The 13,977-nt window shown below is 35.9% G+C and overlaps 1 protein-coding gene and 1 long non-coding RNA gene across 7 annotated transcripts in view; one reads left to right on the top strand and one right to left on the bottom strand.

Annotated features, from left to right (window-relative positions):
• GRM5 (glutamate metabotropic receptor 5) overlaps positions 1–13,977 on the bottom strand; it is a 535,807-nt gene that overhangs the window by 129,677 nt on the left and 392,153 nt on the right. For all 5 annotated transcript variants that reach the window (XM_060018122.1, XM_060018126.1, XM_060018127.1 and 2 more), the window contains exon 3: positions 13,376–13,611. In XM_060018122.1, coding sequence (XP_059874105.1) covers positions 13,376–13,611 — 236 coding nt within the window. The remainder of the gene's footprint in view (positions 1–13,375; positions 13,612–13,977) is intronic.
• The window catches only part of LOC132429612 (uncharacterized), a 265,399-nt gene that overhangs the window by 129,405 nt on the left and 122,017 nt on the right, over positions 1–13,977 (top strand). The window lies entirely within an intron of this gene.

Below are 13,977 nucleotides of genomic sequence, written 5' to 3'. Positions count from 1 at the left end.
AAAATTTACTGAAATCAGGCTCACTATTAATACTAGATAAAATGTGTGTTGTAACAGTACCACATAGTTAAAACACTTAAGGGATATAGCTATATTTTGATTTAAGTTTTTAAATGCTTAAAAATAAAACAAAAATTAACAAAAGTCTCAACATTTTAGACATTATAAATTGCAGGCTTTATCTATACATCAAAATTGGCATTGCACGGTTGTGGCAATTAAGAATAAAGGGTAAAGGAGGAACTTCTGGTGTTAGAATGGAGAAGAAAGCAAATGAAAATTCTTTTACTGTATAACTTTAAAACGTCAAAGAAATGCAAAAACCAAAAAATTTAAAGGCAGTGAAGATGTGTGGAAGCAACAAAGACAAAATCAACTAACAGAGAGGAAACTTGCAAAAGTGGACAGGTATCACCAGTTGCTTTATTGTCTGAGAGTATCTGCAGATTAGGGACACAGGCTGATGATCCAGCTTGGTCTAGATGAAGGGACATTAGTTTCCTAGGGCTGCCATAACAAAGTACCACAAACTAGGTGGCTGAAAACAACAGAAATTTATTCTCTCCTGGTTCTGGATGCTAAAAGTTCGAAATCAAGTTGTCAGCACGGCCATACTCCACCTGAGACGCTGGGTAGAATCTTCCTTTCCTCTTCTAGTTTCTGGTGGTGGCTGTTAATCATTGGCATTCCTTGGCTTTCTGCTGCATCACTCAGGCTCCTGCTGTGTCTTCCCATGCCATTTTCCCTGTGTGTCTCTCTATCTTTGTGTCCCTTCTCTTCTTTTTATAAAGACACCTGTCATATTGGATTATGAACCCATCCAACTTCAGTATGTCCTCATTCTAACTAATTACATCTGCAATGACACTATTTCTAAATGAAGTCACATTCTGAGGTTCTGGGAAAGGATATGAATTGGGACTTCGGGAGGGGGAGATGTAATTCCACCTAGTATATGACACTGCTGGAGAAAAGAGAAACCGGAAAAACGTTTGGATATTGAAATGATCTGGCATGTCAGTTTGTAAACTCCAGGAACCCTAAATGTATGATAGCCATTTGACCTCATGCTTCACTTCCTGATTCTGGAAGCTTCATGAGAGGCTCATGATTTTGAAGAAGACTGAAATCTCCCACTGTTTCATAATATTTGGCAGAAAAGCACCACTTGAGGAATGAAAACTGCTCAAACTTCGATTAGTCAATTAGTTTTTTTCTCATGCCCAATTTAGAAACAGTATGGTGCAAGAGGCTAGAGGGCAAAACTCAAAAATGTAAAAATCTGATTGAGTCAGTAATCCAGGGCAGGGGATACACTAGCCAAGACTCTCAATTAAAATTCCATGCCAACTGTCCTGTAAAGATATTCTTAACCAGAGATTGAATGCTTCTACCTTCTGCTGCAACCTACCCCATCTCATTTGCTTTGAATCTCGAAAAGCCAAACCACTGGGGGAAAAAATGTAAAATTCAGTCCTTATGGTTACTTTATACTCAATGTCTGGCATAAAAGAAAACATATTTCATATGTATCAAGAAGCATAAAATGTGACTAGTAACTAAGAAAAATAAGTCAATAGAAGTAGACTGATGGAAGATCTTGGGTGTTAGAATTTGAAAAAAAGGACCTTAAAATAACTATAATCAATATTTTCAAGCAAATGAAGTGTTGAAAAAATGGATGAGAAGGAGAACTTCAACAGAAAATTGGAAACTATAAAAAGAATTAAATGGGCATTCTAGGATTGTAAAATGCCATATCTGAAATTAAGAACTTTTTATTATGGTTAACAGCAGACTGGACATAGGAGAAGACACAATTAGTGAGATTGAAGAAAGAATAGTAGAAAAAAGTCAAACTGAAGCACAGAGAGAAAGAGAGATATGAAAGAAGGAAAGAAAGAAAAGAAAGAAAGAAAAAGAGAGAAAGAAAAGAAAAGAAAGAAAGGAAGAAAGTGAGCCTAGAGAAAATATCACATGTGAGACATAGTCAAATGATGTAACACAGGTGTAACTGGGTACTGGAAGGAGCAGAGAGAGAAATGTGGCAGAAGGGCTGTATTGAGAAATAACGTATGGAATTTTTTCTACACAGATCCAAGTCTTTAATCCATGGTTTTAAGAAGCTCTGGAAACCCTATAAAAGAAATATGCAGTGGAAATCACACCTACTTGCATCATAGTCAACAAAAACTTAAAAAAAAAAGCTATCTTAAAAGCCTAGAAAAAAAAGACATATTGCCAACAGTGGGACAACATTAAGAATTACGATTGACTTCTCAATGAAATCATGGATTTCAGGAAAACAAATAGAATGTTGTTTTTAAAGGGGAAAAAAAACTGAGAAAAATACTAAACAAAAGAAAACCTTCCAGGGACTTCCCTGGTGGTCCAGTGGTTGAGAATCCATCTTGCAATGCAGGGGACACCGGTTTGATCTCTGGTCAGGGAACTAAGATCCCACATGCCGCAGGGCAACTAAGCCTGCACACCACAACCATGTGCTCTGGAGCCCGCGTGCTCTGGAGCATGTGTGCCACAACTAGAGAGAAGCCCACACACGGCAACAAACGGCCTGCGTGCCGCAACGAAAGATCCTGCGTGCCACAACTAAGACCCGACACAGCCAAAAAATAAATAAATAAATTATAAAGTTCATCACAATAAACTCTACATAACTTAAAAAACAAAACAAAACAAAAGAAAACCTGCCAATATAGAATACTATACTCAGTAAATATATACTTCAAAAACAATATATTTCAAAATGTATAGAAATATCAAATCACTATGTTATGTGCCAGGAACTAACATAGTGTTATAGGTCAATTATGCTTCAAAACAAACTCACTCATAGAAAAAGAGATCATATTTGTGGCTACCAGAGGTGGGAGGAGGGAGGACAGGGGTTAAGATGAACATGGTCAAAAGGTACAAACTTCCAGTTGTAAGATAAATAAGTACTAGGGATGTAATGTACAACATGATAAATATAATTAGCACTGGTGTACATTATAAATGAAAGTTGCTGGGAGAGTAAATCCTAAGAGTTCTCATCACAAAGAAAAAACTTTTTTTTCTATTTCTTTAATGTTGTATCTGTGTGACCTGATGGACGCTTGCTAAGCTATTGCAGTAACCATTTCATGATATATGTTATTCAAATCATTATGTTGTACACCTTAAACGTATGCAGTGCTGTATGTCAATGATATCTCAATGAAACTGAAAAAATAAAGGGAAAATAAAAACATTCTGAGAAAAAAAGCTGATATAATTTGTTGGCAGTAGCCTACATTATAAGAAACACTAAAGGAAATTCTTCAGCTTGAAAGAATCAGAGATGAAAGCAAGGAAGTAGCAGAAGGAATGAAGAACACTAGCATGGGTAAATATAAGACTATTGACCATTCAGAGCAACAATTATAACAAATCAAATCAAAACAAAGTAGTGTATATAATACATATAAAAGCAAATTATATGGCAATAGCAGAAAACAGTGAAAGGGGATAAATAGACTTAAATATTTGTAAGATTCTTGAATATAAACAAGAGCCAACTTAAAGTAGTTTGTATTAACTCTTCCAAAATATAGCAGAGGGAGGAACACTCCCAAACTCATTCTAGGAGGCCACCATCACCTTGATACCAAAACCAGACAAGGACGTCACAAAGAAAGAAAACTACAGGCCAATATCACTGATGAACATAGATGCAGAAATCCTCAACAAAATACTAGCAAACAGAATCCAACAGCACATTAAAAAGATCATACACCATGATCACATGGGGTTTATTCCAGGAATGCAAGGATTCTTCAATATATGCAAGACAATCAATGTGATACACCATATTAACAAATAGAAGGAGAAAAACCATAAGATCATCTCAATAGATGCAGAGAAAGCTTTTGACAAAATTCAACACCCATTTTTGATAAAAACCCTGCAGAAAGTAGGCATAGAGGGAACTTTCCTCAACATAATAAAGGCCATATATGACAAACCCACAGCCAACATCATCCTCAATGGTGAAAAACTGAAAGCATTTCCACTAAGATCAGGAACAAGACAAGGTTGCCTACTCTCACCACTCTTACTCAACATAGTTTTGGAAGTTTTAGCCACAGCAATCAGAGAAGAAAAGGAAATAAAAGGAATCCAAATCGGAAAAGAAGAAGTAAAGCTGTCACTGTTTTGCAGATGACATGATACTATACATAGAGAATCCTAAAGTTGCTACCAGAAAACTACTAGAGCTAATCAATGAATTTGGTAAAGTAGCAGGATACAAAATTAATGCACAGAAATCTCTGGCATTCCTATACACTAATGATGAAAAATCTGAAATTGAAATCAAGAAAACACTCCCATTTACCATTGCAACAAAAAGAATAAAATATCTAGGAATAAACCTACCTAAGAAGACAAAAGACCTGTATGCAGAAAATTATAAGACACTGATGAAAGAAATTAAAGATGATACAAATAGAAGGAGAGATATACCACATTCTTGGATTGGAAGAATCAACATTGTAAAAATGACTCTACTACCCAAAGCAATCTACAGATTCAGTGCAATCCCTATCAAACCACCACTGGTATTTTTCACAGAACTAGAACAAAAAATTTCACAATTTGTATGGAAACACAAAAGACCCCGAATAGCCAAAGCAATCTTGAGAACGAAAAACGGAGCTGGAGGAATCAGGCTCCCTGACTTCAGACTATACTACAAAGCTACAGTAATCAAGACAGTATGGTACTGGCACAAAAACAGAAATATAGATCAATGGAACAGGATAGAAAGCCCAGAGCTAAACCCATGCACATATGGTCACCTTATCTTTGATAAAGGAAGCAGGAATGTACAGTGGAGAAAGGACAGCCTCTTCAATAAGTGGTGCTGGGAAAACTGGACAGGTACATGTAAAAGTATTAGATTAGATCACTCCCTAACACCATACACAAAAATAAGCTCAAAATGGATTAAAGACCTAACTGTAAGGCCAGACACTATCAAACTCTTAGAGGAAAACATAGGCAGAACACTCTGTGACATAAATCACAGTAAGATCCTTTTTGACCCACCTCCTAGAGAAATGGAAATAAAAACAAAAATAAACAAATGGGACCTAATGAAACTTCAAAGCTTTTGCACAGCAAAGGAAACCATAAAGAGGGCGAAAAGACACCCCTCAGAATGGGAGAAAATATTTGCAAATGAAGCAACTGACAAAGGATTAATCTCCAAAATTTATAAGCAGCTTATGCAGCTCAATAACAAAAAACAAACAACCCAATCCAAAAGTGGGCAGAAGACCTAAATAGACATTTCTGAAAAGAAGATATACAGACTGCCAACAAACACATGAAACAATGCTCAAGTTCATTAATCATTAGAGAAATGCAAATCAAAACTACAATGAGATATCATCTCACACCAGTCAGAATGGCCATCATCAAAAAATCTAGAAACAATAAATGCTGGAGAGGGTGTGGTGAAAAGGGAACCCTCTTGCACTGCTGGTGGGAATGTGAATTGGTACAGCCACTATGGAAAAACAGTATGGAGGTTCCTTAAAAAACTACAAATAGAACTAACATATGGCCCAGCTATCCCACTACTGGGCATATACACTGAGAAAAAACCATTAATTCAAAAAGAGTCATGTACCACAATGTTCATTGCAGCTCTATTGACAGTAGCCCAGAGATGGAAACAACCTAAGTGTCCATCATCGGATCAATGGATAAAGAAGATGTGGCACATATATACAATGGAATATTACTCAGCCATAAAAAGAAACGAAATTGAACTATTTGTAATGAGGTGGATAGACCTATCTGTCATACAGAGCGAATTAAGTCAGAAAGAGAAAGACAAATACCGTATCCTAACACATATATATGGAATTTAAGAAAAAAAGAATGTCATGAAAAACCTAGGGGTAAGACGGGAATAAAGACACAGACCTACTTGGACTTGAGGATATGGGGAAGGGGAAGGGGAAGCTGTGACAAAGTGAGAGAGAGGCATGGACATATATACACTACCAAACATAAGGTAGATAGCTAGTGGGAAGCAGCCGCATAGCACAGGGAGATCAGCTCGGTGCTTTGTGACCGCCTGGAGGGGTGGGATGGGGAGGGTGGGAGGGAGGGAGACACAAGTGGGAAGAGATATGGGAACACATGTATATGTGTAACTGATTCACTTTGTTATAAACCAGAAACTAACACACCATTGTGAAGCAATTATACTCCAATAAAGATGTAAAAAAAAATTAAAAAAAATAAATCCTTAAAAAAAATTTAAAAAAAAATAAAGTAGTTTGTATTATTAAGGATTCATTTAGGAATTTTTATTGAAAACTCTAAATGAATTATACTGAGATGAAACAAAAATGTTCATAGTGGTGACAACATAGGATAATAAAAAATATTGATTAATCCAGAAGAAGACAATAGGAAGGAAGAATTAAAAAATTAAAGAATAGGGATTTCCCTGGTGGTCCAGTGGTTAACACTCCATGGTCGCAATGCCGGGGGCCGGGGCCTGGGTTTGATCCCTGTTCAGGGAACTAGATTCCGCATGCCGCCACTAAAAGATGCTGCATGCTGCAGTGAAGATTCTGCATGCAGCAGCAAAGATCCTGCATGCCACAGATAAAGACCTGGTGTAGCCCAATAGATAAATAGATAGATAGGTGGGTAGATATTTTAAAAATAAAGAATAAATTGGAAAAATAACAAGTAGCAAAAAAACAAGTAGCAAATGAGAGAAATAGGAAATAGTAATAAGCTACACTCCCAATTGGGTAATTTTCATGATACATATATCTAATAAAAAACTCATATCCATAGTATATGAGGAACTCTTAAAATAGATATTAAAAAGTAATCAAATGTGCACAAGACTGGAACAGACACTTTACAAAAGAGGATGCCCAAATTTCCAATAAGCATTTGAAAAGGAACTTAGCTTCATAATGTATGATGGAAAAGCCAATCAAAATCACAATATGATAACCCAACACTGACAGAATGTTTAAAGTAAAAAAGATAATGCCAACTGTTGTTAAGGGTGCACAGCAACTTGAACTCTCATGCATTTCAGTGGAAGTTTGTTAGTTCAGTTACTTATGAAAACTGCTTGGCAATATCTATGAAAGCTAAATATATGCTTAGCTTATGACCTCACAATTCCATTACCAGGTATATATCTAACAGGAATTAGGATATATGTTTGCCAGATGATATGTACAAGAGTGTTCATAGAAGCTTTATTTATAATACTTAAAACTGTGAATAATCCAAATTTCCATCTATCGGAGAACTGATAGATAAATTCTGGTGTATTCATACAAAGGAACACTACACAGCAATAAAGAATAAACTACTGATACACATAATGGGGATGAATCCCACAACACTCTCTTGAGGGGAAAGGACCAGACACAACAAGTAAATAATGTAAGATTCCATTTATATGATGTACAGGGTAGGCAAAACTGATGGGCATTGAAAAAATTTATATTAATGGAGCATGATATTGATTGGGATTGGGTATGAGAGAACTTTCTGATATTGTTGCTTTGGATGGTAGTTACAGATATATATATATATATATATATATATATATATATATATATATATACACATATATATATATGTAAAAATGTATAAAGCTTAAATTCACATAAGATTTTTGTGTTTTATGTACATTATATATACATTATTCTACAACATACCACACACACACCACACACATATAAAGGAAGGTGCCTTCCTTAAAAATGTGTGTATGTGGGGTGGAGAAAGCATCCTAAAATGATAATTTGAAAATGTTATTTTTTCTTTTGCGTTTTGGATAAGAAATAACTTTTTCTCATTTTAGAATGTTTCAAAAATATAGAAAGATAAAAAAGAAGAACATTTGTATTTTTATGATTAACAATGGGAGTGAATGTTTTCTTATGTTTATTACTCATTTCTAATTGTTCTATGAAGTACAATATATCCATTGTACATTTATCTGTTTTTTAATATTTATATTTTAAAGTTGGATGAGTTTTTCTTGTAAGAAAATCAATATTTAGACTGCCATATTGGCCTTTTTTTCCCTTTTAACACAAGGACTTTAAAATTTTTATTTAATTAAAACTACCAAATATTCCCAATCTCATATGCTCTATCATTTGTTTTCTGAGTAAAACCTTCCTCATCCCCCTACCGTAGCTTCTTTTGTCTCTAGTTTTCTTTTTCACACTTAACTATTTTACTCATCTGGATGTATGTGTATGTATACGAGTGTGTATGTATTCACATGTATACACGTTGTGACATGAGGCTGCACCAACATTTTTTCTCAGTAGTTAGCCATTTGCACCAACATCTGACTTCATAGGCGTTATGGCTATTTAGTGGAAGTTCTCCAGGCACTGGCATTCTGATGGCTGACGTTCTTAGTTAAGATCATTGTTACATTAGTTTTGTTTTGTTTTTGTTACTGATGTATTCATCAGTACTTTAGTGAGGAATTGGAAGAGGCTATATGAAAGACTGCTGTCCAGGTGTTACAATAAATCATTAGTCTAAAGAAAAATAAACTGTACTTGGAAAATTATACTAAGGTAGTATTAGTGGTTTTGCCATTAACAATGTGCTGTTATTAGTCACATTGGTTTTCCATCCAGATTTTTTTTTTAACAAAATTAAAAAGACTTTATTGCAGAATACAAAATAGTTGTATTTAAGACGTGTGTAGATGCATGGCAATACTTCACAAATAACTGATTTTATTTTGTAGGTTGTACCTAAGCACTTGTCTTCCAAGTGTTTTGTTTGTAGTATTTTTTTTTAACATCTTTATTGGAGTATAATTGCTTTACAATGGTATGTTAGTTTCTGCTTTATAACAAAGTGAATCAGTTATACATATACAAATATCCCCATATCTCTTCCCTCTTGCATCTCCCTCCCTCCCACCCTCCCTATCCCACCCCTCTAGGTGGTCACAAAGCACCAAGCTGATCTCCCTGGGCTATGCGGCTGCTTCCCACTAGCTATCGGTTTTACATTTGGTAGTAGATATATGTCCATGCCACTCTCACTTTGTCCCAGCTTACCCTTCCCCCTCCCTGTGTCCTCAAGTCCATTCTCTAGTAGGTCTGCGTCTTTATTCCCATCCTGCCCCTAGGTTCTTCATGACCATTTTTTTCCCTTAGATTCCATATATATGTGTTAGCATACGGTATTTGTTTTTTTCTTTCTGACTTACTTCACTCTGTATGACAGACTCTAGGTCTATCCACCTCACTACAAATAACTCAATTTTGTTTCGTTTTATGGCTGAGTAATATTCCATTGTATATATGTGCCACATCTTCTTTATCCATTCATCTGTCAATGAACACTTAGGTTGCTTCCATGTCCTGGCTATTGTAAACAGAGCTGCAGTGAACATTGTGGTACATGATTCTTTTTGAATTAATGGTTTTTTCTCAGTGTATATGCCCAGTAGTGGGATTGCTGGGCCATATGGTAGTTCTATTTTTAGTTTTTTAAGGAACCTCCATTACTGTTTTCCATAGTGGCTGTATCAATTTACATTCGCACCAACAGTGCAAGGGGGTTCCCTTTTCACCACACTCTCTCCAGCATTTATTGCACAGTAATCAAGACTGTATGGTACTGGCACAAAAACAGAACTATAGATCAATGGAACAGGATAGAATGCCCAGAGATAAACCCACCCACATATGGTCACATTATTTTTGATAAAGGAGGCAAGAATATACAATGGAGAAAAGACAGCCTCTTCAATAAATGGTGCTGGAAACCTGGACAGCTACACGTAAAAGAATGAAATTAGAACACTCCCTAACACCATACACAAAAATAAACTCAAAATGGATTAAAGACCTAAAGGTAAGGCCAGACACCATCAAACTCTTAGAGGAAAACATAGGCAGAACACTCTATGACATAAATCACAGCAAGATCCTTTTTGACCCACCTTCTAGAGAAATGGAAATAAAAACAAAAATTAACAAATGGGACCTAATGAAACTTAAAAGCTTTTGCACAGCAAAGGAAACCATAAACAGGACGAAAAGACAACCCTCAGAATGGGAGAAAGTATTTGCACATGAAGAAACTGGAAAAGGATTAATCTCCAAAATTTACAAGCAGCTCATGCAGCTCAATATTTAAAAAACAAACAACCCAATCCAAAAGTGGGCAGAAGACCTAAATAGACATTTATACAAAGAAGGTATACAGATTGCCAACAAACACATGAAAGGATGCTCAACATCATTAATCATTAGAGAAATGCAAATCAAAACTACAATGAGATATTAGCTCACACCAGTCAGAATGGCCATCATCAAAAAATCTACGGATTTTTTTTTTTTTGGAGTATAGTTGCTTTACAATGTTGTTAGTGTCTGCTGTACAACAAAGTGAATCACCTATAATCACTTAGCTCTAATCTATTCGGAATTAATTTCTAGGAGTTGGTCTATTTCCAGAATGGCTCTGTTCCTTATTCAATATTAAGAGTTTTCCTTTAACTTTCTGGTTACTCTGAGCTTTTCTATACCTCATTCTGTATAAGGCTACTGCTAATTCTGGACTACCAGATTCAGGTACCTCTCCTAGCTTTTATACTTTGCCTTTCAAGAAGCTTCTAAGAAAAATAAGCAGTAATTCAGCTATGGGTATTTCCACTCTTTGTGTCAAGCCATTTTACTTACTGAACTATCTATTAGGTTTTAGGTACTGTAGACAATGAATAAGGTGAAGATTTCTTGCCTGCCATCAATGAATTATAAGCTCCAACTTAACCACTCCAACTCAAAAGTGGTTGTCTTATGCACACTGCTTGATGAAAGTACATTATATTTAGGAAAACACTACTCATATTCAGTAGTGTTACAGATAAGAATAAACTACCTGGGGTCTTTTTGAAGATATGGAGTGGGATGCTGAAAGGACATTTGAGTAAATAAGGAAATATGGTCAAAAGTAGAGAGTAGGAATATCAAGGTATCTATTATCGCATTCCATAGTTGTACCCAAATAATTTTAAGATTTATTTTTCTTTTTTGTATCTTTGACCTATATGTTAACTATTATAGAATGCAAATTTGATAGTGATTTTTAAAACTATAATATTCTCTCTCTTTAGAATAGCATATTGGTTAAACTTTAGACAAATCCGAGCTCAATTCTAAGTTCTAATGTTTTCCTGAGCAAGTTGTTTTGTCTCTCCAAATCTTAGTTTTGTTATTTTAAAGTAAGGATAATAATATTATTTCCCTCATTGAGAAGAATAACAGAGATATTACATATAACTGTTTATTTTTATGTACAAAATGACATCTGTTGACAGATAAGATTCCAAGGGGGCGGGACTAAAGAATGCTTTCCAGAACTAGAGTAAGGAACAGATCCTGTGCAGAGAAGTCACATCATGGTGCTCATGTGAAAGACAGAGAGCTATAGCAACAAGTTCAAATGGAGAATTTTATAGAACAATTTCCATAGAAATAACGTTTCTATGGAAATCAGTCAAAGAGTCTTTTTCAAGACTATATCTCAATAAGACCTCCAATAGAAAAAAAAAAGTAAGAGAAACAAAGAATTATTTCAAGGAGAAGACATTTCACACAAAAAGGAGTGAGGAAGGAAGAACATTAGTACAAAAGAGGGTGGAAAAATTCACTTAGTCACACTGGTTAGGGGTTGTCACTAACTCCTTAGTAAAGAGAAACTGGAGAGGAGACTGGACCTACTGCTGACCCTCTAAAACTCCTCCAGTGTAGCTACATAGAGTAATCGCTACACAATCATAGAATCGGTACACAGAGACCACATACTCCCCAAATCTCAAGAGAAGAAAGAAGTTTGTGTCCTTCAGAAACTGGATAGACCTGTGAAAAATATAAAATTGGCTATAAACATTGAAATTGTGAAACACAAGTCACAATCCTGTGTATTCACACACATATTTTCATGAAAGCATAAACAAAGGAAATGAATGCGCATTTGAAGATTTTGGACAAGAGTCAGCAGTATCTAAAGCAAGAGAGAGGCAAATGAAGTCTCACACCAGGCTTCTATGATTTCTGGATTTCATTGGGCAGTACCACGCCACACTCCAGCATCTCTCTCCTCCACCACTGCCGAATTAGGAACTGACACAAGGTTGCCAAGTTCTCGTTTTACTTGTACTGACATTGAAAGATAATTACAAATCACCACTTACAACCTCATTCATTTTCACAAAAGAATGAACTGATAGAAAAAACATAGTATGGATGTGAACTCAGGGAGGAAATGCATTATAAACAATTCACTACATTGTTCCTATTTTCCTCGTTTTGGTGAGTCCACTTCTCTGTGGACTGGAATTCATTCGTGGGCCAGGATTTCAACCTCACTGCCCCAGTGCACTCTTCTGTGCCAGCAAAATGATGATAAAGACATTATACCACCAACTAAAACATTTTACTCCTTGGCAAATGCATATGAGGTGCTTGTTACACAATGTGGGATGTCAGTCTCAACAAATCCCTTATTGGTTTTAACAAACCTTAACCTTTACACTTTGACTTACAAATCAGCATTGACCCTTCCTGGTTCTTAGAGTCAAGATACCCTTTGGATGTGCTACAAATAAAACTAACCGAACCCTTTGTTTAAAACCCATATTATGTTGCTTACAACACTGAATCACAAGTTTTGTTTGCTTGACGATCTCCCTAACTAGACACTAAACCCCTCGAGGGCAGGATCTATTTTCCTCTTCTTGATACCCTTACAAGTAAAGCGATGTGTGGCACGTTGTGAATCCTTGTATTTGATGAATAACTGAGTGAATGGCTCTGCTTAGGTTATGTCTCCTGAAACATCATAATTATACATAGCAAATCCTTGCTACTATTTTATAGTATTTTGATGGAAGTAGGAATTGGCTCTGTCCTTCAACATTCACTCATTCATTCTTCAGACACATTACATGCAACCCTTGCTATGTGCCTTACACTGTGCTAACTGCTAATCAAAATGACCAGAATGTAGTTCTTGCCTTCAAGGATGTCAAGAAGAGTGCTTTCTGGAGCTCACATTATCTTTAAGCACAGTACCAATTTCCTGAATGATATAAATATAAATAAATTGTCTGAAATCTTAATAGAGTGAACATTTACCCTCATATGTTGTTCTTACCACTCTAAGGAGCAATACCCACTTTATGTAAGAGTCCTCCTCTCTAACAGATTACAGCCACTATCCCCATGACACAGTTTACTTACATTGGAGCCTTAGCCCTATCCGCTTTAAATGAAATAATAAATCTGCTTACTATTGCAAGTCTTGTTGTATTTGCTGTTCTCCTGTGCAAACCCTTCCAGCCGGCACTGAAAACGATGCTGCCAAAATTCTTGAAACCACGGGTTTCGGAGGTTTGTTTCCGGCCGGAGCTTCAGATAATAATCATCAAACCACTTGACATCAGGAGATTGGAGCTTGATTGTGATTCCACCAACAGCTTCTCGCTGATATCCATCTGTCACATCATATCTGTCAGCCCAGCCGTCACTGGGGAAACAAAAAAACCCTCAGCTTAGAACAGATATCTTCTAAGAAAATTATTCTACTTGCTGTCATCTTGAAAACATTAGTCATTAAATGGCACTCAGGCCACACTTTGGTCTTATATTATACTACGTGATTCTTGAGATAGCAACTTTCTAGGATAAAAAGTGCAAAACACAATGGAAACTTTGGGTCTAAGACTGCTGGAAGGTACCTGTCTCACTTACCTTGAACTGCAGAGAATAACCTTATGCTTTTGACAGAATTTTACTGGTTGTAGAATACAGTATATGCATGGAAGCTGCATAATATCACCATTCACACTATTTACTGAATGTTTAATAGCTAGGTCAAGTTAACTTTAAATAC

Source organism: Delphinus delphis, chromosome 8 (genome assembly GCF_949987515.2).
Source record: "Delphinus delphis chromosome 8, mDelDel1.2, whole genome shotgun sequence".
Classification (NCBI taxonomy): Eukaryota; Metazoa; Chordata; class Mammalia; order Artiodactyla; family Delphinidae; genus Delphinus; species Delphinus delphis.
The sequence above is the reverse complement of the archived record's forward strand: the minus strand, read 5'-3'. Positions and strand labels throughout refer to the sequence as shown.